The sequence below is a fragment of the Canis lupus genome, chromosome 21 (assembly GCF_003254725.2).
Source record: "Canis lupus dingo isolate Sandy chromosome 21, ASM325472v2, whole genome shotgun sequence".
NCBI lineage: Eukaryota > Metazoa > Chordata > Mammalia > Carnivora > Canidae > Canis > Canis lupus.
In genome coordinates, this window is record NC_064263.1 from 26733560 (window position 1) to 26760654 (window position 27095).

At 42.1% G+C, this 27095-nt stretch overlaps 1 protein-coding gene across 5 annotated transcripts in view; it reads left to right on the forward strand.

Moving 5' to 3' along the window:
* STIM1 (stromal interaction molecule 1) overlaps positions 1-27095 on the forward strand; it is a 198696-nt gene that overhangs the window by 113967 nt on the left and 57634 nt on the right. For all 5 annotated transcript variants that reach the window (XM_025459202.3, XM_035704012.2, XM_025459201.3 and 2 more), the window contains exon 3: positions 25279-25393. In XM_025459202.3, coding sequence (XP_025314987.1) covers positions 25279-25393 — 115 coding nt within the window. The remainder of the gene's footprint in view (positions 1-25278; positions 25394-27095) is intronic.

Here is a 27095-nt window from a genome sequence, read left to right on the forward strand (position 1 = left end):
AGTACACATTAAAACCACAGTGAGATACCACCACACATCTATCAGAATGGCTACAATTAAAAAATGACAGGTGAGAAGGAAGAGCCACTAGAACTCTTACTTATAGGGCTTCTTAGAAAGTTAAACATGATTTACTATATGTCTCAGTAACTACCTTTATGTATTTATCCCTATAGATAAATGAAAATTTATGTTCACACTAGTACACAATGTTTATAGTAGCTTTATTCATAGTTGCCTAAAACTGGACACAAATCAAATGTTCTTCAGTGTGTGAGTGGATAAACAAACTATGGAAAATGGCTCAGCAATAAAAAGGAATGAACTGTTGATGAACACAACATAGATGAATCTCAGAGGCCTTATACTGAGTGAAAGAAACCAGACGCTATATGATTCCATCTACGTGACACTCTGAGAAAGGCAGAAGTGGAGGGATGGAAGCTAGGATAGTGGTTACTAGGGGTTAGGAGTGTGGAGAGGGTTTGATTACCAAGGGACAGAATGGAGGAGTTTTGGAGGGGGTAATAGAATTTTCCTGCATCTGGGTTGTGGGACAGTTAACAAGAGTCTAATTATGTGTCAAAACTCATGGGACTTTATCTCTCCAAAAGTTAATTTGATCATATGTTAATTAAGAAAAAGTTGGCATCATACTGGACACACAATTCAAACTCAGTGAATGCTATTTATTTTCCCCTTTGTGTTTATTCTATTTTCCCAGGAAAGCTCCCTGCATCTGACGATTGCATTTTAATGTTTGCTTCACTCATGTGTTTCTCTCACCAGATTAGGAGATTGTTCAGAGCAGGGACTGACCTTATTTGATTTGTTTGCCTTTGTTTCCCCAATGCCCAGCAGAGTCCTATACAGAACAGGTGCTTAATTTAATCAGCGTGGAATGACTGACTAATATCACTATAGCAGCATGGCATCTGCCTGAGAAGGGAGGCTTGAGCAAGGGTGTGATCACACATTTTGGATGGTGGGGATGGGTAGGTAGCAGTATGAGCCCAGGAAGCTGCAAAATCAACTTCTGCTTTTGTTAGTGTCTGTGGCTGTATGGTGTAGAAGCATAGCACAGGGTTGAGAAGTGTTGCTCTGGAGTCACACAGACCTAGGTCTAAACCTGGCTCAGCCCTTAGCAGCCATGGAAACTTGGAGAAGTTCTTGAGTTTCATTCAGCCTTGGTTTCTTCATTAGTAGAAGAATAGTAGGCATCTCATGGAATTGTTGCAAAGCTTAAATAGTGCAAATAGAGTACTTAGGACAAGGTGTGGTGTATGGAAGAGGCTCAGTAATGGTTAGTTTTTGCTGTTATTATTGTTATTGTTTTCATCAGAAAGAGCATACATTTTGATGCAGAAAGGCCTGTGTTTAAAACTTAGCTTTGCCCCTTATTGTGACAAATAGGCGAGTGACTTCACTTCTCCGAGCCTCAATTTATTCAGCTGTTTGAGGAGGGTAATTCTTTGGAGGGTTGTAAAGTAAAAGCTGAATGTATGCAAATGCTTGGCACATGATAGGTGCTAAATCCACGTTTTTTCCTCCTTCAGCGTGATGGTACAGATAGTGAGGGCTGGCCTATATAGCAAGAATTCCAAATCAGCTCTCTCATCATCCCACGGCACCAAAACATGTGGCTCTGGGAGCCACCTCCAGCAGCTTGGCTGACTTGACCAGGGGCCAGGGGCGCTGCAGGAGGCAGTTCTATATTCGCCTGAGTAGCCCATGTGAAGGGGGTGGGGCATGACGGAGCAGGTGCTGAAACTTCTCTGGCCGCTTACTCCCCACCCCCCCGCCCCGCCTCCTGCCCATGTCTGTGTGCTTAAAAAAGGGTCTAGGTGAGAAGTTCTCATTTCCCCTCACCCATCTGAAGGCTAGAGGATTTTTGAGCAACAGAGCCATATTATAATATTGTCATCGGTTCTGCTTTGACTTTAACAGGGTAGGAGAGACTGACTTGCTTTCTACATTTTGTGTGTCCCACGGAGGGTCATACTGGGTCCTGGGAGGCTGTGTGAACTGGGAAAGGATGGAATCAGGGCTGGGGGATCTCAGCCTTGAGAGGAGCAGCTCCACTTGCAAAATGCAGAGGCCAGCAGGCACTGGACTTGATAGGAGGTGGTCTGTAGGGAAGGAGAGGGAAGGCTCATGTGCTCCCTGCACATAGCCAGTGCTGTGGCCAGCCTGGCCTAGTTTGGATGAGGGTGAGTAACTGAATTATGCCCAGAAGTTATTAGCATGGTTACTAGTCAGTGCTTTCCCTCCTCAGGTTTTGGGCCTTATTTCCTTATGTCCAGACGGCTGTAGATACCTCAAAGGGTACCCTGGCCTTTAGTTTTCCCTCCACCAGCCCATGTTGTACATGCTGCCAAGGATCTTCCCACTTTACATGTTAGTTTCGTGTATCCTACATGATTTTCTCTTCCTAGTCCATCTGACTTCCTGTACTGAGCACGCCATCCCTCCACATCTGGCCTTAGTCTTTCTTAAAGACTCTCTGGACCACACCTTCTGTCACTCTGGTCTGGCCCTGGCCCTGGCCCTCATCGTCTCACATTCATCCCATGCTTGTTGCAGTGCCCTTTCTTTGCTCAGCTAGCTCTCCCTAGCCAGAATTAGCTTTTATATCCCTCCTTTTAGCCCTTGGCCCAGTCCATGTCAGTCTTAGGTTATCTTCTAGAATGTTCGAGACTCACTTTTCATAACTCTCCCTGACTTTCTCACCCCCCACTGACCTCTCTCTCTCATCCCAGGACTAACTCCCATAGCACACAGTCCAAATCAACTCAATCTAGCAGGTAATTAGAATGTCTTTCTTTGTGCTCTAATGATTTTGATTGTATTATCTTGCCTATAAGTCTGTCTTTTTGCACTGTTACTGGAATTACTAAAGCACAACTCTGATCATTACTTCTTCCTTGTAAAGGGAGTGCAGTGAAAAAGGAGCATCCCTACTGTGTGCCCAGCCCTGTTCTAGCTGATTGCATGTAGAGTTTCATTTAATGTTCAGCCACTCTATGAGCTTGGTGTTATTAACTGTGTTTTAGTGATGATGAAACTAAGAGTGGCTTGCCTTTACTTACTAAACTAATATAAACTCTAACCTGCCCTTCAGTGCTCCCACAATCTGCCTTTTGCTTTCCTGAGTAGTTCACATTACACTGCATTCCCTTACTTTATGCTGCAACCATCTCAAACATGTTTTTTATATCCCATCACTGTGCCTTCACTTTGGATAAATTTTAATCTCAGCATTTCTCTGCCTCCCATTTGCCTGTAAAATTCCACTTGTCCACAAAGGCCTAGATCAAGGTATCTCAGCCTCAGCATTAGTGACATTTTGGTTTAGATGATCCTTTGTTGTGGGGAGCTGTCTTATACATTGTGAGAGGTTTAGCAGCATCTCTAACCTCTGTATACTGGATATGGGCAGCAAACCTGCACCATCACCCCTGTCCCCCAAAGTTGTGACAACCAGAATGTTTACTGCCAATTGTCAGTTGCCCTGCGAAATAGAAGTTCCCCTGGTTAGGGTGCCTAGGTGGCTCAGCCAGTTAAGCATCTGCCTTTGGCTCAGGTTATGATCTCAGAGTCCTGGGATCAAGTCCCACATTACATCAGGCTCCCTGCTCAGTAGGGAGTTCACATCTCCTTCTTCCCCTGCTCCCTTTCCTCCCTCATGCTCCTTTGCCGTCATGCTTGTGCACAAATTCACTCTTGCTCTCTCTCTCAAATTAAAAAAAAAAAAAAAAGAATTGCACCTGGTTGAGAACTACTGGCCTAGATTAAATGTTTTCTCCTAGAAATCTTGTTGTTTCCCTACCGTAGAAAGTAATTTTTCCTCTTTCATGCTCTATACTTGGCACGAATCTCTCCTTTGGCATATTGCTCTGCTCTGTATTCTAATTAGTTGTCTGTCCTATTGGACTGTGAGTGCCTCCAGGGCCAGGAATCAGGTCTTATTCATCACTGTTTCTCCCACAGTGCCTAGTGCAGGACCTTATACATAAAGGTGATGAGCTAAGTTTTTTTGAAATTTAATGTGAAGACAGTGATCTTATCACTAAGTGCCCCTTAAATTGTTTCCTTAAGGCAAAGCAAGAGCACAAGGTTGCCTGGTCAGTGGTTTGGGGACAAGGTGCTTTGGATTTGTGAGTTCCCGGCCAGGATAGTGGCCGAGTCAGTGGTGGGCCATGTCTAGGAGTGCTAGGGTCTAGGATCCAGATATGACATTACTTCGTTAGTGTATGATGTGTATGTCTAACCTCTGTGACACTTTCTCCACCTTCTACCCTACGCTGTGAATCACATACAGAATCTGGATGGAGGTAAAATCGCTGTAGTTTAAATAATACGAAAGATTTAGAGAAAAACATGTACAAGGAGGGCAGAGATGAAGAAAAGAAAAAAATGCTGAAAGGCTGTGTGGCTGAGCAAAAGTATGCACAGGCTTTGGAGCAAGAAAGATGAGGGTTTTAGGTGTACTTTCACCAGTTATTAGTTGCATGACCTTGGAAAGTTTCTTAAATCTCTGCAAGTTTTCATTTCCTCATAGTGAAATGGGAGCAGTATTCTCTGCCCTGAAGGATTCTGGCAAAGATGAAATGAGATCATGTGTAGAAAGTGCCATCCTATGGTTTTGTTCACGGTGGTACTACTATGTCCTCCTCGCCAGCCCCCTACCCTTTACTGCTGCTCCCTGCAAGGCCTATGCTGGGTGCTTTATATACACTCTCACAAGGAATCTTTTTTTTTTTTTTGGCTTTTATTTATTTTATTATTATTATTTTTATTGGAGATCAATTTGCCAACATATAGCATAACACCCAGTGCTCATCCCACCAACTGCCCCCCTCAGTGCCCATCACCCAGTCACCCCAACCCCCCACCCACCTCCCCTACCACTACCCCTTCATTTCCCAGAGTTAGGTGTCTCTCATGTTTTGTCACCCTCACTGATATTTTCACTCATTTTCTCTCCTTTCCCTTTATTCCCTTTCGCTAATTTTTATATTCCCCAAATGAATGAGACCATATAATGTTTGTCCTTTTCCAATTGACTTATTTCACTCAGCATAATACCCTCCAGGTCCATCCGCGTCAAAGCAAAAGGTGGGTATTTGTCATTTCTAATGGCTGAATAATATTCCATTTCTCACATGGAATCTTTACAAGAAACCTGTGGGTGGGGATCCCTGGGTGGCTTAGTGGTTTAGAGCCCTTTGGCCTGGGGCGTGATCCTGGAGTCCCAGGATGGAGTCCTACATTGGGCTCCCTGCATGGATGGAGTCTGCTTCTCCCTCTGCCTGTGTCTCTGCCTCCCTCTGCCTGTGTCTGCGTCTCTCTCTCGTGTGTCTCTCATGAATAAATAAATAAAAATCTTAAAAAAAAAAAAAAAGAAACCTGTGGAATAGGTATTAATTTTCCCATATAACCAATAAGGAAACTGAGACTGAATTAGCTCACAGTTATCCATTTTTGGGGTTATTGCAACTCAGATCTGCATTAGGCTGGTAAAAATGTTCTAAACTTGTGATGAGTGCACACCTCTGAACATGCTAAAAACTTGAGATGTACACTAAATTGGTATATAAATTATATCTCAGTAAAGTTGTTAAAAAAATTAAAGTGTCACACTATAATGTTGGTTGGTGGTAATGATCACTTCCTACTTGCCTTGCTGTAGTCCAACCCATAGGACCCCATAGCGTTCTGTAGAAAACACTTTGAAAATTGTGTTGTATTCTACTCTAACTTTGATGGATATGCAGAGGTGCTTCGGAGTCTGAAGTACCATGGTACCTGGAAGCAGAGATCCCTGGTTAGCTGAGAGCTAGGTTGCCTGTTTCTGGGTAGGTAGAGATGATTTTTGAGGATATCAGACTGAAGAGCCCTGGGACATTCTCTTTGGAAGAATCTTTCCTTATTTTCCCTCCCCTCCCTCCCTCCCTCCCACCCTCCCTCTTCCTTCCTTCCTTCCTTCCTTCCTTCCTTCCTTCCTTCCTTCCTTCCTTCCTTCCTTCCTTCCATCCATCTTTTTCATAGCTGTCACTTATAGGAAAGCTAAGATGGCAAGAAAGTTATGGTACAACCCAGGTGGTAATTCCCTCTCACCCACATACCAGGAACCTGAAACAAATTCTTGGCACTTACCATATGGAGCTCCAGGAGAGGAGATGTCAGAGGCAGCTGGCTAAGTAGCTCTGGTTTTATTTTTCCTGGATTCACCTCGTGCTCAGGGCCTCCCTCTGATTCCCACTGCTGTTACCATCTGGCCCATGGGAAGCAGAGCTTTCCCCTTGGTTTCTGGGCCCAATCCTGAACATAGATTTATTTGCTTCCTCTTTGAACAGCTTTGACAGCCTGGAGTTTTTGCCCCACCCACCTTTTCCCTCAGTTTACTCTATGCAAAGTAGTGCAGAAAAGAAATAATTGCAAACAGTTTTTCAGATAACCTCAGCATAGGTTTCTATGTGCACATTTCTGTTACTGTAGAAATTCTTCTTTGACCTGAAGGATTGTTATAGTTTGGAGGCATCTCTCTGGTTTTTTGCCTTCCAGCTTCCTTCCAGTCTCCTGGTGCAATCACTATCTTATCTCCTGCCTTGTAGAACATTCTGACCCCCTCCTAATCTAGGCAAAGCACAGACTGAAGTCTGCTCAGGCCTTTTGGATAGAAAAGAGATGAGTGATACTGAGAGTGACATCATTTTTCAGGTGAAACCCAGTCCTTAGGCTAAAGGAATGACCTGTCTCCATTTTTTTCTTGTAAGTACTTAATTACAGAGTGGCTGTACCAACTCCCACTGAGTTCAGATTCTGTGGCCTTGCTCCTGCATTCGGCCCAAACTCTTGTGAGTTTCTTAGAATAAAGTATTTGGACATTGCCTTTTTAAAAATCTAAGCATAAGCTTTGGAGGCTTACCTGAATTCAAATCCAAACTTTGCAACATAGAGCTGTACGGGCAAGTAATTTGGAGCCTCCCTTTCCTCATCTCCCAAGTAGAGATGAAAAGAAGATACTCAAGTAATTTGGAGCCTCCCTTTCCTCATCTCCCAAATAGAGATGAAAAGAAGATACTCGTTGCCGTTGATAAGCCCTCAGGCTAGCGAGAGAGGCAGACCTATAAACTGGCAGTGACAGTAGCACATTTTCAGGGCTATAATGGTGGCATACACGGGGGACTGTGGGAATTGCAAGAGGAATAAGGGTGAGGTAATCTCACATGCACTGGTGTAGCAGAAGACGGGTTGTCAGCCAGCACCCGGGACAGGGGACCAGTTGCCAGCCAAGCTGAGCTACACATCAGAGGGAGTAGGCCTACTTTGCAATCTGTCCCAGTGCCTTGGCCAGATACAGGATGAAGCAGCAGCTCCCCCAGATGGTACTGCTCCTGTTTCCAGGAAAATCCAGACGGTGGTTTGCTTTGACAGACAGAGAAATTCTTTCTTACTACGCAGACTGTTGTTTTCCTGCAAACCACCCCCCAACCCCCCGTTGGTGAGTCTGCTTTGTCTATTCTGGACTGCAATCCTGTTGATGACAGGGATTAGGTAGATTGGTAAGACTTCTGTGTGTGTGTGTGTGTGAGTGTGTGTGTGTGTGTGTGTGTCTATATACGTGTAGTTTTATGTACTTTTGTGTTTGTTTCCTCGCATGCATGTACACATCATTTTATGCCTTTTTATATTTGTATGTGTCTTTCTGTATTTAGACATGTCCTTGTGCATGATAAGAAGGGGAGAAACACAGAGACGAGGAAATAGGAGTTGAGAGAAACCCTGTAAGCTAGGTCAAGGATCAAAGAGAAGGTTAGGAGCAAATGGTTAGACGACAGTACAGTATGCAGGGCCTCGAGGTGAAAACAGAGGTAGCAGTATAATTGGGAATACAAAGGTGCTGTTAAACTAGGCTGGATCTGGACCCTACAAGGTAGTAGGCAGAAAGCAGGGGTGGGTCATCTAGCAACCAGAGATGGTCCAGCCAGCGGAAATGGTCAGGCCAGCGGAGGGAGAAAAGCCCTGCTACAAGTCTTAAGCTTCTGAATCTTCCTGTCTAAGGAGGAATTGGTGGCTCCCAAGGCCTTGCCTGTCTTCAGACCTCACTGTTGTTTGTGTCTATTTATGCAAGCCTCTCTGTGCATGTCTGTGCATGTGTATCCCATTCAGTATACTCTATGGCATTAGAAACAATTGGTTTTCAATGGAATGGCTGATTCACTGGAGGATTTGTGACCCTCCCCTTATTTGTTTTCAGGTATTCCCCCACTCCCCTTCTCTCTTTCTCTCTTCCTTCTCCAAGTATATTTGGTGTCTACTCTGTACTGGATGCTGGCTATGCAAAAACTAATAATGAAGACAAATTTTCTTCCTTCAAGGAGCTCACATGTTAGTGAGGCAGAGGAACATACATATCCTAACAGGTGTTGTGATGAGAGACTAGCACTGCATACGCTGGATTCCCCCCCGGCATTTTAAGAGAAGGGAATTTAACTCATCCTAGGATCCCAGGAAACAGAAGAGATGATGCATTTGAAGAGATGAATTGGGGGAGATGAAGAGTTAACCTGGGGACAGAGAGGAGATGGATATAGCTATTGTGAGTAAGTGTGATGTGTGAAGTCAGTGGTTCTTTTAACTTGAGCATAGAATGTAAGAGTGGGACAGGGAAAGAGAGATTGGATATGAGATGAGGTGGGAATGGCAGACATTAGCCAGACTCTTGCCATACTGAGGAACTTGGATTTTATCCCAAAGATGATGACCGGAAGGATTGTAAACAGAGATGGCTCTCATTCGGATTGACAGGGTGTCAGGAGTGGGCTCTGCAGAGTGGGTGAAACTGAAACTTTTTTTTTTTTTTTAATGATGAGTAGAGTTTACTGATGATAAGAAGGAGCATCCCAGGAAAGAGGAACTTCATGAGTAAAGGCAGGAAGCAAAGAAAAAAAAGCAAGTTTGGGAGACATCAAGTAGGGAAGTATTTAGGGAATAGTTTCTTTATAAGACAGGGACATCTTTGGTGGCTGGTTTGTGGCTCCAATAAGATAATGGATGGTAAGAATCCTTTGTAACCCATAATGCTGCATGAAAATGTCATTGATAATGTTGTTATTTAGCTTCTTTTTTCCCCTCCGTGTCCAGCAATGCCAGTCCCTCCCAGGTGTGAGTCAGGTAGACGTGTGCTCAGCAGCATGGCGCTGACTCGCTGGTCTTTCATCTAGCCACCTGGCATCTTGAGGAGTAGGAGCTAAGATTAGAAGTCTCTGGGACTCAGGGTACTGGTTCACTCAGGACACACCATTCTCCACAGTATGAGCCCTCCTGCCAAGGGATCTGGGCTCAAAAGAATCGAACATTTTTGAAGTCCCTTTTATATGTAGCTGCTGTGAGGGACTGCGCCTTACGTGATCTCATTTGCTCCACATCATCACTGTGAGGTTGTCTGCATTTTGCAGGCTTACCGTGACCTTGTAAGTGACAGAGATGGGATTTGAGACTGTTTCTGTGAGATTTGTCCTATGTCTCATTTCACAAGGCTCCTGATGCCTCTGGGTGGTGAGCAAGCTCCCCAATTAGTTAAGAGTGGAAAACTCTGGGGTCTGAGGTAGTGTGGGTTTGGAAGGATTAGAGAGAGGGTTTCTGGGCTCTGCCCTTGGGATTGAGCCATAGCCTCTTCCTCCACATAGAACAGTGGTTCTTACTTTCAAGGGCTGACTCTATATCTCTCTTACTTTGGTATTTTCAGTATGTCTCATTAATCTCTGTGTTCTTGGATCCCAGCACAGGGCATGTCACATAGTCTTGGTCATTTAAATGGCTAAGTTGGGCAAATGAATAAATGCCTCTTAATAAAGGTTTCTAGAACCCTGAATGTTTTCACCACTCCCTCTGCCTTCTCTTGTGGTACTATGACACACTAATAGATTTTGTTCTTAAGGACAAGATTTTTTAGTATTGCTCTTTGACACATAAGCCTAACTTCTCCCTCTTACCGTGATTAGGAGCCAAAAGGTTGTTAAAAGGGAACTTGAGTTTGTCTTACTGTTTGTTATACTATTTTTTTAAAGCTGTTTGCCCCGTGTGAGGCTTGAAATCACTACCCCAGTATCAAGCTGCATGCTCTACCAGTTGGGCCAGCCAGATGCCCCTGTCTTACTCTTTTATATTCTCTGTTCCCAAGCCTTTTCCCCTCTCCCTTCACTGCCTAAAGGTGAGTGGCATTTAAAAGGAACACATGGTGAGCTTTCAACTCTTCTGCCAAGTGTTCTATTTTGGAAATGGAGTCCAGGAGGTTTTCCTGCTATTAAGTGCTTGGCTGGATTTGCATGTCCCACAGTCTTGGAAAGCCATGTGTCAGGATGGTAGTAGGGGAAAAAACTCAGAGGTGAATCAAAGTTGACTCTTGTTTATGGGGGTTGTGAGGAAGAGAGAATTCCTTAATACTTGAAGCCATAACAGAGGGAGGAATAGGCATATATAGTCAAGGGGTCAACAAACTATGACTGTCTTCCTGTGTTTTGTACGGTCTATAAACTAAGACTAGCTTTTGTATTTTTAAATAGTTGGGGGGAAATGCAAAGAAGAGTTTTGTGGAATGTGAAATTTCCATCAATTCAAATGTCAGCACCCATAAATACAAAGTTTTATGGTATAAAGAGCCACTCTTACTCATTTACATATTGTCTGTGGCTGTTTTCACACAAGAAGAACACAATTGAGTAGTTGTAACAGAGATTGTATGGTCTACCAACCCTAAAATATTCACTGTCTTGTCCTTTACAGAAAAAAATGTGCCTGGCCCCTGGTCTAACCCATCAATTTTTTATAACAGCTTTATTGAGATAAAATGCACATGCCATATAATTTACCCATTTAAAGTATACAGTTCAATATTTATGAATATATTCACAGATATGTGTAGCCATTACCATAGTTAATTTTAGAAACTTTTTGCCACCTCAAAGAGAAACCCCATATACATTGGCTATTGTCTCCCTATCTTCCTATTCCTCTCAGCCCTGAGCAATGGCTAATCTACTTTCTGTATTTATAGATTTGCCTATACTGGACATTTCCTGCAAATGGAATCATATAATATGTGGTCCTTTGTGACTGGCTTATTTTACCTAGTGTAGGATTTTCAAGGTTCATCCACATAGTAGCATGTGCCAGAACTTCACTGTTTTATGGCTGAAGAATATTCTATTGTATGGACACACTGCATTTTGCTTTTTCCTTCATCAGTTGATGGACATTTAGTATGTTTTTACCTTTTGGTTATTATGAATAATGCTGTATATAGACACACACAAGTTTTTGTGGACATATGTTTTTATTTCTCTTGGGTATATATCTAGGAGTGTGATTACTGGGTCACATGGTAACTTTGTGTTTACCCGTTAGAGGAACTACCCGACCGTTTTCCAAAGTGGCTGGACCATTTTGCGTTCATGCCAGCAGTGCATGAGCATTCCAATTTCTCTAAATCCTCCCAAACACTTGTTATTATCAGACTTTTTTTTTATTCCAGCCATCCTTGTAGATGTGAAATAATATTTCATTATGGTTTTGATTTACATGATTAATGATGTCAAACATCTTTTCACATGGTTATCGAACCATTTGTATATCATCTTTGGAGAAATGCTGTATTCATATCCTTTGCCCTTTTTTAAATTGGGCTGTTTTTCTTTTTACTATTGAATGTTAAAGTTCTTTATATCACCTACATACAAGTCCCTTATCAGATATGTCATCTGCAAAAATTTTCTCCCATTCTGTAGGTTCACCTTTCACTTTCTTGAGAGTGACCTCTGAAGCATAGAAATTTTTAATTTTGATGAAGTCTAGTTTATTTATTTATATTTGTTGCTACTCAGGCTTTTGATGTCCTAAAAATCCATTGTCAAACCCAACATCATGGAGATTTACCCTTGTATTTTCTTCTAAGAATTTTATTTTTATTTTTTAAAGATTTTATTTATTCATGAGAGACACACAGCAGCAGAGACACAGGCAGAGGGAGAAGCAGGCTCCCTGCAAGGAGCCTGATGTGGAACTCAATCCGAGGAGACCGGGATCATGACCCGGGCCAAAGGCAGATGCTCAGCCACTGAGCCACCCAGGCACCTCTTTTCTAAGAATTTTATTATTTATTTATAAAAAATTTATTTATGAGAGACACAGAGAGAGAGAGAGGCAGAGACACAGGCAGAGGGAGAAGTAGGCTCCATGCAGGGAGCCCGACGGGGGACTCGATCCCGGGTCTCCAGGATCATGCCCTAGGCTGAAGGCGGCGCTAAACCGCTGAGCCCCCAGGGCTGCCCTCTAAGAATTTTAAAGGCATCTGAAGCTTAACATGCCCTACACTGGATTCTAAATATCACCTCATCTGTAACTTGCTCTACTCACAGGCATCCTCATCTTGGTTGAAGACAACTCTGTTGTTTCAGTTGCATAGGCCCCAAATACTCTGAATCATCCATATTTCCTCTCACACCCCATATCCACTGATGAATCTAGTGAGTTCTACCTTCAAAACACGTCCCAAATCTAGTAATTTCTTACCACCACTCCCCTACAGGCACTGAGGTGTAGTAGCCCTCCTAAGAGATCACTGTGTCTACAGTCTTTTTGTGTAGTAGCTAGAGAGCTTTACAGGAAAAAAAAAAAATGTAAACAATCATTTCACTTCTCTGCTCAAAATCCTATAATAGCTTCATTTTTTTTGTTTAGGGTGAAAGCCAGAGTCACCACAAGAGTCAGGAAGGCCCTATGTGATCTGCTCTACCTTATCATTGTGATCTCCCTGTAGATTATAGATCTACATCTGTCTCCCTGGGTCTCTCACTCCAGTCACACTGCTGTTCTGCAAACACATCTTGTTGTTTCTGTCTTTGGGCTTTGGTTCTAGCTCTTAACCTCTGCCTGGGATAGTCTTTAACCAGGTATCTACTTGGATAATTCCTTCGTGTTCCCAAATATTTTTTCTCCTCTCAAGTTTCTCCTTATTGATGAGCCTTCTTTTCCCAGACCACTAGTTAATAATGGAATTCTGTTAACTCTACCCCATTTCTGGCACAGATCTTCATTACATATCACTTCTTTTTGATTTGTTTGTTTTATTTTTAAGGACCTAATTTAATCATTGATTATTATTTATTGTCTAGAATGTTAGGTCTATAAGGACAAGGGATCTGTTTTATTCACTGCTAAATCCCTGCTACCTAGAATAGTGCCTGGCTCAGTGTTGGCATTCAGTAAATATTGTTGAGTGAATACGTGAATCTATTTAAAAAGCAGCAGATTTATTTTTTCATGTGGATTCTAATGACTCACTGGGGTCATTTATTAGTCTTGAGAACTCTGTTTAATATTTTTTGTAAGATGTGTCAGCTAGCAATGAATTTTTTGTGTTTACTTACCTGGAAATGTCTTTATTTTGCCTTCACCTTTGAAAGATAGTTTTGCTTGGTTGACAGATCTGTTTTTTAGTGCTTTGAACTTGTCATCCCCCTGCCTTTGTCAGCTGTTGTTTTTGATGAGAAATTAGCTGTTAATTTTATTGAGCTTACTTTGTATGTGACAAATCACTTTTCTCTTGCGCTGCTTTCAAGGTTTTCTTCTTGTTTTTGGCTTTCAGTATTTTCTGTGATGTGCCTCTGGATCCTTTCGCATTTATTTTATTCTCTTTGGAATCTGCTGAGCTTTCTGAATAATGTTTTTCAAAAAGTTGGGATTTTCCCAGCCATTTTTTCTTCAAATATTTTTTTCTGCTCCTTTCTCTTTATTGATTTCCCCATTATTCATATGTGTTTAATGGTGTGCCACATTTCTCTGAGATGATTCGTTTTTCTTCATTTTTTTTCTCTCTCTAGTTTTTGGATTGTGCAATCTCTCAGTCTTCAGGTTTGCCAATTCTGTCTTCTGCTGGTTCATTTCTCCTGTTTAAGCCTCTGTCCTAGAATTTTCATCTTAGTTATTGTACTTTTCAACTTCACAGCATCCATTTGGTTCTTTTTTGGTGATTTATATTTATTGATATTCTTTATTTGATGTAACATTGTCATCACACATTCCTTTAGTATCTGAACATATTTATAATGGCTACTTTTAAGTCTTTTTCTGTTAAATCTGAAATTTGATTGCTCTCAGTTTCCTTTGCTTGTGTTTTTTTTTTTTGTTTGTTTGTTTGTTTTGTTTTTTCTGGGGCATGGGTCACATTTGCCCCTTAATCTGTAGATCTCATATATTTTTGTTGGGAGCTGGATGTTTCTGATAGTATATTGTAGCAACTGTGGGTACTGGTCCAACTCCCTTTGGGACTTGTTATTTGCTTGTTGATTTTTTTTGGTAACTGACAAGATCTTATTAGGGGTCTATTCCCACTCACCCCCTACAGTATGAAGCCTCTCATGTTGCTCCTCATATGGTGAAGCTTTGGATATGGCCACAGTTACCCTGTGGATGACAGTGGTTTGGGTAGGGCCCTCATTGACTCTTTCCCTCGCCACATTCAGCTGTTAAGCTTTGGTAGTTGTTTTCAATAGTGCCCTGGGGCATAAATTTGCTCCACCGATAGGTCAAGTCACTTTGGGGCTCCTCTGAAAGGGATAGTTCCTGAGATAAGTGTTTGAGATGTGTTCTTATTCCAGGAGGGCTTTTCCCAGCTCTTTCCCCAATTCTCACTAGTAAGCTCTCCAGCCTACAGCTAGCCTCTATCCCTAACAAATCCACTAATCTCCTCCTAAATGCCTTTTACCACAACCTTCACTGTTTGAGAATGCCCTTGACCTTGAACTCCTTCACATTCTGTAGCAAATAAAATAATTTCCTTTAAGAAGAGGTTTGAAACTGTGTGTGAAGTCTGCTTTCCACTCCAGCAAACTCTCTGAGCCATGGTTCTGGAGCTGGAGGTGAGATAATGATGTGCTTCTCTTTGGGTGATACCCTACTTTAGGAGCTGAGCTCTCAGTGAAGGTGTGGTAGTAGCTTCAGGCTATTTTGACTTACCTCTCCCAGAGTATAATTGCCGTTTTATAAGCCAAGGAAATGGCAATCAGGGCCCCAGGATCCTCTGTGGCTTTGTGTCCAAGGTGAAGTCCCTGCTTCATAAGTGGTGGCTGAGTGGAAGAAGGGAGGCCCACTTCTTGACTGGACTCCTAGAACTTAGCCTAGGTAGAACAGGTAACTGGAGGCAGGATGAGAAATGCTGATATCCTGCTCCTTTCAGGCAGATAGCCCTGTAGCTGGAAGCTTAGAATCAGAGAACCCTGAGTTCTTGGAGGCACCAGTCTGGGGTGGAGTTCCTGTCTTACTGACTTGGAAGTGGGGAGGGAGAGAGGCAGCAGGTGTTAATTCAGGTTCTTACTGAGTTTTAGTAGATAATCTTTTTAAAGATTTTATTTATTTGGGAGACAGATAGCGAGAGAAAGCACAAGCACTGGGCTAAGGGAGGAAGAAGCTCCCCACTGAGCAGGGAGCTCTGGTCCCAGGACCCCAGGATCATGATCTGAGACAAGAGTAGACGCTTAACCAGCTGAGCCACCCAGGCACCCCTTTAGTAGATATTCTTGAGCAAATGTTTCTTCATTGGCTGCATGCTCCAGGGCCATTTCCAGAAACTTTAAATGGTTGCCGTAAAAAAATTATTTTCACCAGTTTCACTGGATAGTGGGTTCATGGAGCTTCTTATACTGTCAAGCCAGAAGTCCCCTCTAATTCATCAATTTTCAGAAGCATCCTTACTGACATGCATTCTTTCTAGTGCTGCATATTCATTCTCTGAAAATGTTGCAGTATTGACCCCAATTAAGAAGATGATTCCCTTCTCTCTGGGGAAATATTTTTAAATTAGTGACCTATTTCTAGCCTCTTTTCATAAGACAAAGATTCCCCAGCCAGCAGTTCTTGGCTAGCTTGTATACTTTGGTCCCGAAAGTTTGCAAGACAAGAGATGTCAGAGTTTCCCAGTCTTTGCCGGGAAGGCTGGAACTTGAGATGCTGCCTTTAGGATTTGATCTTTGTCGTGTGCCCCGTGTCATAGTCTGAGGACATCAAGGTTGATCCCATGATGAGGATTGGATCTCAGAGGGATTCTCTGTACCTGCACATGTGCTGGGGGCTGGGTGCTAGGTGGTAGGTATATAGGAGAAAAAGGAAAGGCATAGTTGCTGCCTTGGAGGAAGTTCTTCTTGTGGTGGAAATAGCTATGTCAACCGATGAGGACACTATAGTAGGATGATGAGTGCTGTGATAGAGTCACAGAAGAGGAAGACTTGTTAGTTTTACCCATGCACAGAGTTGCTGACATGTAATTTGGGTCTGAAGAGATGACTGGAATAACCAGGAAAAGAAGTAGAGTATTTGGGTGAGAGAATAGCATATGCAAAGATGTTAGACTGGTGAAAAGCCTCAGAAAATTTCAAGTAATTCACTATCACTGGAGATGAGAGGAAATGGCGGTTGATGTGGCAAAAAAGTCAGGTAGGGTGTTGTATAAGGTTGTGAAATTTTGGTTTTAGTTGGAGTTAATACTATAAAAGTAAGAATCATTGAGGAGGATGGAACAGACCTTCAAGATCAGAAGATAACCAGTGCCTTGTCTTAAATTATCTCTTGCTGATCTCATGGCATGTGGTCTTCATATAGCAAACACTTAGGAAACATCTTTTACCTCCCCTATGGGTCTCCTTTGTATATGAGAGAGAAGCATCACTGTAACAGTGGTCTCCAGTACTGCACATTCTTATTACCTTTACATTCCTCTTACAACATATTAAATATATTTATATTTAGGAGAGCTTCATTCACACACAGGAGAGCTTATTTTGTGTTAGGTGCTATTCTAAGTACTTTATGTGAATTAACTCATTTGTAATACCCTCAACATGAGGGTCTTATGAAGTTTTTTACTGGTATCATCTCCGTTTTACAAATGGTGTGCATGATACACTGAAATAAGTGATAGAACCAGGGTTCAAACCCAGGCATCCTGGCTCTAAAATCAAGCTCTAAACCATTATGCTACACTGAATCCAAGCCAATGTAACCCTTTGGCTCCTAGCTGAATATCTTTATTTTAAATAGGCTGACATTTTTGGGGCCTTTTTCTCCCTTTTGTGTAGGGGGGATAAAATGCATTGACTAGTTATGGTAAGCTAAGCAACCATAGGTGTTGTAGGGTGAGTGATGTTCATTCAGTTATTTAATAACCACATTCCCTGCTGTGCCAGACCCTGTGCTTGGAGAAGGGCTTTGGAGCTAAATTAATTATTCATTTAGGTGTTCCAGAGAATTTATAAGACACAGGTTAGAGATAAATGACAAGTGAAATATAGTTTCTATATTTGAGTTGCTTAGGGATAGTAAAAGGGAGTGATTGAATAGTAATTATATTGTAATGGGATATGCACTGTCATAGATGTATACTCTGAGAACTAAGAGAACAAATGGAATAGGGCAATTAACTTGCTTGAGAGAGGTCTGGAAAACTTCACAGAGGCAGTAACTTTTTCTCTAGCAGATAAAGAGAAGGAGAAAGCATTTTAAATGGAGCACCTTGTATAAATGCTTAGAGGTATGATGAGTATGGTTTGTTCAAGGAGCCTGAAGTGGCTTGATGTATCTAGAGCAAATGTTGGCAAACATTTTCTATAAAGGGCCATATAGTCAGTATTTTAAGCTTTGTTAGCCATGGTCTCTGTCACAGCTCAACTCTGCCTTTGTAACATGAAAACAGCTATAGACAGTACATAAATGAATGAATGTGGCTATGTTTCAATAAAGCTTTATTTATAAAAAGAAACAGCAAGCTGGGTTTGGCTGTAATTTTTTGACCCCTGGTCTGGAGTGTGAGTGTCTGGTAAGGAGAGAGAATAGCTGCCTGGAAAGTTAGTTTATGACCAAATTGTAAAAGGCCTTGAATATGAGGCCAAGAAGCTCAGGCATTATTCCGTAGATAATGAGGAACCATGAGATTTTAAGTAGGTGCAGTTGGTATACTTTCAGATTTGTACTTTACAAAGGTCATTCTGGTGACTAATGTGGTAGGTGGATTGGCAGAAGTGGGATTAAATGTACAGAGGTGAGTGAGAAACGACTGTCATCTCCATGCCCTTGGCAATAGCTTCTGATATCACTGGGGATAGAAACTTTGCCCTTGAGACATCCAAGGCCCAGCACTTTGTACAAATGGCATTTACAGCTATTATAGCTAAGATGTGGGTCCGTGGTAGATGTCAAAGAGGTGAACAAGAGTTGGGAAGCATCTTAGATCTGGGGCATGTGTCTGTGGGTTCTAGGTTGTGTGTGTGTGTGTGTGTGTGTGTGTGTGTGTGTGTGTGTGTGTAGGGGCCTAAGTGGGAGTGGAGGTGCTGTGGTTTGGTTTGGGAGACATGGAAGATGAGCAGTTAGGAACACAGTTGGAAATAGGGAGGGAGGAGTAATTGATTCTAAGGAAATACCCAGGACATCTGTCTGGATCCCTGCACCCAAAGGTGCGTTTCTCCTCTTCTAGCTTTGTAATCAGCGTGTTCTGTTCATTGCGGAAGCTGGCTGGGCCTATTTTGTTGGGGATTCTAGATAGATGTTTCCCTTCCTATCTATTCTCACCCACATCTCCTCACTACTGCTTCACTTGGGGTGGGCATGGGGTTGCATTCTTTGTGCCACCGCCAGGGAGATCACTTTTCTGAGCTCATAGAGCTAAATATACCTAGTGACAGCTGGTCCCTGCTCTTCAGAGAGCTTTTGAGCTACATGCAGCTCCTGCCGGTGCTACATCCACCATGGTAAGGCAAGACTTTTAGGGAGCCTTCTTAGACCTTCCTGAGAGAAGAGCTACTTGTTTTTGAGTCTGAAATAGTAAATCTTTGTTGTGGGAGCCAAAAGTTGTCTCTTTGGTTTGGTTTTGTTTTTGCTTTTTGTTACCTTTAAACTATATCTTAAATTAGACCTTAGCTATTAGCTGGATGTGGGACAGTGTTCAGAGTAATATATGGCAGTGCCTACCTCAGGTACATTAGACATTGGAGTTCGAGTTCATTACAGCTTGTTTGCTATGTTTATGACCAGATCACTAGGACCTTTATCAAAGCATATATGGTTTGTCAGTAACAATAACACTGGTAAGGGTATATACACAGAGCAGAAGAGCCAACTTTGATGAAGAAGCATTTTCTCTTACTTTCATATTCTTATCTCATCCTCCTGCCAATAATAATGACAACTAATATGAGTGGTGCTTTACAACTTAACAGAGTGCTTTTGTGTGCATCAGGAATCACAAGCTCTCTGCTCTCAGACTAGAGAGCACATGCCTCTTCAGAAGGGGGCAGCTGATTCTCAGCTCTGGCACATTGTTGCCAGGTCAATTTGCAAACCCAGGAGAGATGCCCTGGGGGTGGGGGTTGAAGCACTCATGATCTCCCTCAGCACCAACTCCCCCACCTCCAAGCTGCTCCGGATTACAACGTTTACATCATGTCCTTTGATAGGGACAATTGATCTTTTTCTTAGCTTTAAGTAAAATGTGAATAAAAACATCTTCACAAAATGCTGCATTTTGAAGTTAATTTGTAATGGACAATCTATATAAAAATAATGAGCTTGCCATGCCAACACCAGCTCATGACAAGTCCCTGAGCCGCCATTCCCCTTCCAATCCAATTGTAGCCCTTAAGACCTAGGAACTCAGTGTCTAGATCTTTAGATTTTTTTTTTTTTTTTTTTTTAAACATAGTGTGGGTGTGCCTGGCTGGCTTAGTCTGTGTAGCCTGCAACTCTTGATCTCGGGGTTGTGAGTTCAAGCCCTATGTTGGGTATAGAGATTATTTAAAGTCCTTAAAATTTTTAAAGAAATAAAGATAGCTTGAAAAGCAGGACTTTCTTGGTATGAAATCTGATTTTCAATATGGGTTCAGTTTAGAAAATGATCTGTTGGCCCTTAAAAGATATGTACAAAGGCAGCTTGTGATTTCTGCAAGCATGTCTCATTTACTTCTCTTAGGTGAGAGGGACGCCCGGTCCTTGTTCTGAGGGGGAAACTGGGTCAGAGAGGCCAAATAGCTTGCCCAAAAGTCATACCAGAAGGCAAGGGTCTGTTTCTACAGGTTGTGCACGCCTTCTATTTATAGTATACTGCCTTTTCTACTCAAAAGGTCTGATTGGTGCATCCCTCCTCTTTGTTTTCTTTTTTTTTTTTTTTAAATTTTTATTTATTTATGATAGTCACACACAGAGAGAGAGAGAGAGGCAGAGACACAGGCAGAGGGAGAAGCAGGCTCCATGCACCGGGAGCCCGACGTGGGATTTGATCCTGGGTCTCCAGGATTGCGCCCTGGGCCAAAGGCAGGCGCTAAACCGCTGCGCCACCCAGGGATCCCTCCTCTTTGTTTTCTAAGGAGCTCCCTTCAACTCCAGGCCCTTCCTTCATGTAGTGCTTCTGTCAGCCCACGTTCCTCATTTGGCACCGTCTTCTTGTTGACCTTCTTTTCTGATTGCACTCCTTCTTTTCTTGGTCTGCAGCACCGGTTGAGTGCGTGAGCCACGTGCAGGTCCTCCTTTACTTTCTTCCTGTGACTACTCTGCTCTCTGTATGCCTCAGTGGTCAGACTTGGCTGTAAGAAGCAGTCTATATCTTATTGGTTCTCGATAAGTACCTGGTACGTATCATCAGATAGTTTCCTTGAGTTAGCTGGGAATGGCAGGAAATTCCCTTTCTTGGAAATTTTGGCATTTCTGCTCCTACACCTGCATATGATGTATGTTTCTCTAGTCTTAGATTAAGAGAGTCTGGGTTAGAGCCTAGGAGGACTAACATAGGATATACCTGTATCTGGAATCTGAGGGTTACATATTTGAGCTTTTTAAAATATTTGCGAATCCTGACAACTTTTCATTACGCCCACACCACTACGTCATTTTAAGCTAGATTATTGCAGTAGCCACCTGACTGGTTCCCCTGCACCCACCCTTGCCCTCCTATAGTCTACTCTCCATCACGGCATTTGGAACAGTCTCATAAAAAATGTAAATGTTGGGGCACCTGGGTAGCACAACTGGTGAAGTGTTCGACTCTTGGTTTCTGCTCAAGTGGTGATCTTGTGGTTGTGAGATTGAGCCCCGAATTGAGCTCAGCAGGGAGTCTGCCTGAGATTCTCTCTACCTCTCGCTCTGCCCTTCCTGCTCATGCTCTCTCTCTCTCTCTCTGGAATAAATGAATGACTCTTAAAATATATATAAATATTAATATTTATAAATATGATCATGTTGCATCTGTGTTCAAATTCATCCAACAGCTTCCCTCTCAGAGTCCAAATCCAAGTCCTTATAATGGCCTACAAGGGTGTTTATGATCTGGACCCCTGTCACTTCCCTCATTCATCTCCCACTAGTCATTGCCTCTCATTTCTCTTCAGCCCCACTGGCCCCCTTGCTATTCCTTGAACTAAGCATGTTCTTTGGATTTGTCATTCCCTGTGGTTTGGATACTCTTCTTCTAGTTTTCCTGCTTGCCTTTCTCCAACATTCCTTCAGATAGATGCTTGAAAGTTACCTTCTTTTTTTTTTTTTTTTTTTTAAAGATTCTATTTATTTATTCATGAGAGACACAGAGAGAGGCAGAGACATAGACAGAGGGAGAAGCAGGCTCCATGCAGGGAGCCTGATGCAGGGTTCAATCCCCATACTGGGATCACGCCCTGAGCTGAAGGCAGACACTCAACCACTGAGCCACCCAGGTGTCCCTGAAAGTTACCTTCTTAATGAGACCTTCCTTGACTCCTCTAAAATGACAAGCCACTAATACCACTGATTGTATCTGTTTTGTTTACTACTTACTGCATTTCTAGTGCCCAGAACTATGCCTGGTACTTAGAAATCTCACATCTGTTGACTAAATGAATGAAGGAATTCTGTCCCCAGACTGGCTGTGTCAGACTGTTTGTGACTGTGTCTTCCCTGAGATGTCCCAGTGTCTGCTGTTTAAGGTCTAGTGATCTCATCACTTACGTCTCCAGTGAGAGCAATCAGACTCAATAAGTTTACAAAATTAAAGTTAACAAAATTGTTCTAAGTTAATTTTGAAAAATAAACAGCTGGGATTGACAAGAAATATTCTGAAATATAAGAGCCATGAGAAGAAGGGGTCCAGGCTTTAGAAATTATTACTGAAGTATAAAATAAAATGAAAAGCATCATAAGATAATCAAGTGATAGTACAAAAAACAGAAATATCATTTAGTGCAAAAGAATGCAGAATCTAAAAATGTACTTGAGAATATGCAAGGACTTAATTTTTTTTTAAAAATTATTTATTTATGATAGTCACACACACAGAGAGAGAGAGAGAGAGAGAGAGAGAGGCAGAGACACAGGCAGAGGGAGAAGCAGGCTCCATGCACCGGGAGCCCGACGTGGGATTTGATCCTGGGTCTCCAGGATTGCGCCCTGGGCCAAAGGCAGGCGCCAAACCGCTGTGCCACCCAGGGATCCCAAAAGTCAGAGTTGAGACTTTTTTTTTTTTTTTTTTTTAATTTATGATAGTCACAGAGAGAGAGAGAGAGAGAGAGAGAGAGGCAGAGACACAGGCAGAGGGAGAAGCAGGCTCCATGCACCAGGAGCCCAATGTGGGATTCGATCCTGGGTCTCCAGGATCGCGCCCTGGGCCAAAGGCAGGCGCTAAACCACTGCGCCACCCAGGGATCCCGCAAGGACTTAATTTATTACTAAATACATTTTTCAAAATGAATAAAAGATAATATAACGAATGGGTTTGGGATAAGAGGGTTGCAACCTGGAAAAACTGTTAAAATTTACAACTTATAGCATAAAATGAATTGAATGTTGGATGGCCTAAAAGGCTGTCTATTAAAAAAAATAAAAAATACTTTCATCAGTCTAGTTTTTCTAAGAATTGACGTAATCTTTTTGCTCTAGACTCTTTACCACATCATCTGTGTAATCCTTATTAAAAATAAATTCTCTTACCAATTACAAATGAGACGTTGGAGAGCTGGAGAACCTAACCCTCTGCGTCAAAAGGACTTGAATTTAGTTGCGGCCAGAAGGCACGAATGAAGGGCTGTTCAACTGCTTTCACCTCCTCATCTCATCAGAGGTCTTTACTTACACCATTCCGGCCCCCGTGGGAGTATAGCCAGGTTGTACCTATATCTGGGGTTGGAGAATGTGTCAGAGCTGCCCTTTAGTATGTGGCCATTAGCCACATCTGGCCATTTAATTCTACATCATTTTGTTTTTTAATCTCAGTTTGGGGCTGCCTGGGCAGCTCAGATGGTTAAGTGTCTGTCTTTGGCTCAGGTCATGATCCTATGGTCCTGGGATTGAGCCCCACATTAGGCTCCCTGCTTGGTAGGGAGCCTACTTCTCCCTCTCCATCTCCCGATCCCCCTGCTTGTACTCTGTCTTTCTCTCTTTCTCAAATGAATAAATAATTTTTTTTTAAATCTCAGTTTGTCATACTAGCCGCATTATGAATGCTCAGTAACCACATGTACCTAGTGGGAACTATTTGGACAGGACAGATATTGAACATTTCCATCATTGCAGAAAGTTGTATTGGACAGAGCTACATTATAATTGTAGACATTGTCAAGTTCTTTGTGCTCAGTAGCCTGTACTCTAAGTTGAGAGTGCTCCAGTGTGGACTACCTTCAGACTTCTCTCCTGAGTCATTAAGCCTCAGATGTCTTAATGTCTGCAAAACCCAGGGATGGAAATCACCCCTTGATTACAGGGCTAGGGAATCTGGGTCCATACTGTCAATCATCTATTTCTTTAGTCAATAACATTTACTGATGTTATGCTGGGTCAAGTCCTTTCCTGGAACCCAAAGATAAGGAAAGATGGATAAGAAACATTTCCTGAAAATCTTGCTAAACTGTTTTACAAGGTAGTGATCACAATTGCACTTTTCTTTGATGTTTGAGGCTCTAGGGGAAGCAGTGATTAGTGTTCAATCCTATACATACCAATGAGGTTAAGTATCAGAGGAATGGGTATCTGTGAAGTTAATTACCAGTTAAGTTTCCAAAAGCTCTGATTTCTTCTGCTTTTCTTCTTTCTTGCAAGAATATATTATGAAAAGAAATATCGATAATTAAAGGACAGCATCTGTAGTACCAGAGGAAAATTTAGACTGTAAAGTCATATATCTTGGATTGGAATACAAATCCATCACTTATCAGCTGTAACCTTGAGCAAATGTTTGAGTTATCTAATGCTATATAACAAACTTCCCCAAAACTCAGTGGCTTAAAACAGCAACAACATTTATTTTGTCATTTACCTGCCATTGGGGCATGGAGGCGGGGGCAGCTCATCTATGTCTACTTGGGATCAGATAAAGTAACTCAAAAGCTAGGGGCTGGAATCACCTGAAGTCTCAATCACTCACATGTCTGACTCCTGGACCAGGAAGGCAAACAGTTGGAGATGCTTGGACATCTCTCTGTATTTCTATGTAGTCTTTCCACATGATCTCTCTAAAATGGTGGCTTTTGGGTAGCCAGGCCTCATCTTTGTTGGCTCAGGGCTCTCAAGGCATGTGTCCCAGAAGGGAGAGAACCAGGTGGACTTTGTATTGCTTTTCCAACCTAGCCTTGGAAGTGATTTGACATCTCTGCTGCCACATTCTGTTTGTTAGATGATGAGTCATTCATCTCAGCCTATATTCAGTGGGAGAGGAATTCACCTTTTGTGGGAGGATTGTCATAGAATTGTGGACATATTTGAAAACCATCGTAGCAAGTAATTTAATCTCTCTAAATTTAATGTGATTTGGGGCAAGTTACATTATCTTACAGTATTACTGTTCTTGTTTGTAAAATAAGTGTGATAATTCATTGGTTGTAAAGGATAAGATGAAAAAGTACTGTAGAAGTTCTTAGAATATTGCTTAGTATATAAACAAGTGATCAAAAATTGTTAATGCTCTTTCCCTATCCTCCTTTCTTCCTCTAGCTTATTGAATTCCAGTTAATTATCATTTAGTATTTTCCATAATTATAAAAATATGAGGAAGGAATTTCTTTTCCTTTTTTTTTTTTTCAAGTGAAACATATAACAAGGAAGAAGCAGCGTGGTTGCCAACTAGGCCGTGTGCACATGGAAGGACAGATGAGTGATGTGATAGGCTTGTACATGGGGTGGATGGAATGTGCTGTGGAAAGCTGGATGGCCTGCATGGAGATCCTGGTGGGTTGACTCCTAGTATCTCTTGTGACTTGTGTGCATTTTCCCTTGCAGTTCCTGAGGGAAGACCTCAATTACCATGACCCAACAGTGAAACACAGCACCTTCCATGGTGAGGATAAGCTCATCAGTGTGGAGGACCTGTGGAAGGCCTGGAAGTCTTCAGAAGGTAATAGGCAGCTTGGTTGTCAAACCTAGTTGCTGGAAGGTTTAGAGAAGACAAAAGAAGATGGGCACAACTTGGCCTTAAAAGTACACAAGTATAACATGCTTTGTAAAGAGCAAATTATTAAAATAGTTTTACATATAGTCACTGAATAAGACTGAATTTAGTCACCATGCTGGGAAGAGGGGAAGATGCTCCAAATAGAGCTGGAGCTGCTCTTCATTAGAATTCTAATTGAATTCCATCCTGTCCCTACCCGTCTCCTCACCACCTACCCCACTTTCTGCTGCTTCTCCAGAGATAAGGAGCTCACTGGCCTCCCTCCTTCCACAACTCCGTACTTGGATTATTCAAAGATTGGCTGTACATAAGATAGATTCTCCCTTGAATCTTCTCTTTTCCGGTTAAATAGCCAGATTCTTTGAAGGAAACTTGATTTCTCAGCCTCCTCCTCATCTTGGCTTCCTGCCTGTGAACACTTTTGTTAATGTCTTAGATCACAGACAGCTTCTAGAGTTGGACGCAGGCCCCCAGGTGTGGTTTGACCAGCTTATTGTTGAGCAGGGCCTTCAACTTCTTAATTCTGGACCCTGTGTACATCTGTTAATGCAGCCTGATTAGATATTGGAGCCATCAGCAGTCATGTCATTCTGCAGAGTCATGTTGAACTTAATAAATAAAACTTTATTATTTCTCATGTATAAAACTGTTAAACCATGACTAACAACTTTTTTTTTTTTCCCCCTGGAACATTTGTTTCAGAACTCTGAGTAAAAGGGCATGTCTAATTGTGGGAAGCTTGACAGGGAAGGGAAAAACAGGGCTTTAGCCTCCTCTACATTTCTATCTGTGGCTAGAGTATCTTGTACTAACAAGGTTGGAAACAATCTCTTTGTAGGGTCTCATAGGGTAGGTTTTGATGCTAAGAAGGGTTAAATGTAAGTGACCGCCAGGGCCCCTGCTTTTGTAGATGAGGAGCCTTATTCCTAGATTTGTAAAGTTACTTGTTATCATGCATTTAGTAAATAGGAGAGCCAGGACTTAGACCTGGACCTTCTGCTTGCTTGATCAATACCTTTTCATGCCTTCTTGGTCAAAAGCACTGGTCTGATGGTAGAGAAAACCAGTTCTGGTAGGAAATGAGGCAGTTTTCATTTTTGTTTTAATCATACCTGAGATTATAAAATGTTAGATCTGGAAAGGATCATCTATAATGTAGGTGTAGAACATGAGATTTGAAGCAAGAAGACCTGGATTCTAATCCTATTTCTAGCACAGACAGGCTGATACTTCTTGTTCACTCTGTGTTTTTATCAATTTAGAGGAAGTACAAGTTAGCTATACAGACAGCTTTCTGGAAATTTTTAGGAGCTAAGTTCCTTGTGGGGGCTTTGTTTAATAGCTCCTGAGCGGTTCAGGCTGTCTACTGATGTGAGATCAAGCAGTGAAATGATCTTTGGAATTATATCCTGGCACAGCCAGGAAATATCTCTAATTAGTACTATTTAATTTTAGTTTTCTTTTTTTTTTTCTGTAACAACATGAGGACATGGCGCCTGGGTTTTAAGAGTGGGTTTCAAAAGTGGGAATTTGGAATGAAAGATGGCAGGGGGAGCATTCCTGGCCTTCACAGAAGTAGCTGGGAAGGGAAAGTGACCAAGAGAGGGCAGAAACAGAGGGACAGAATCATAATACTAAAAAGCAG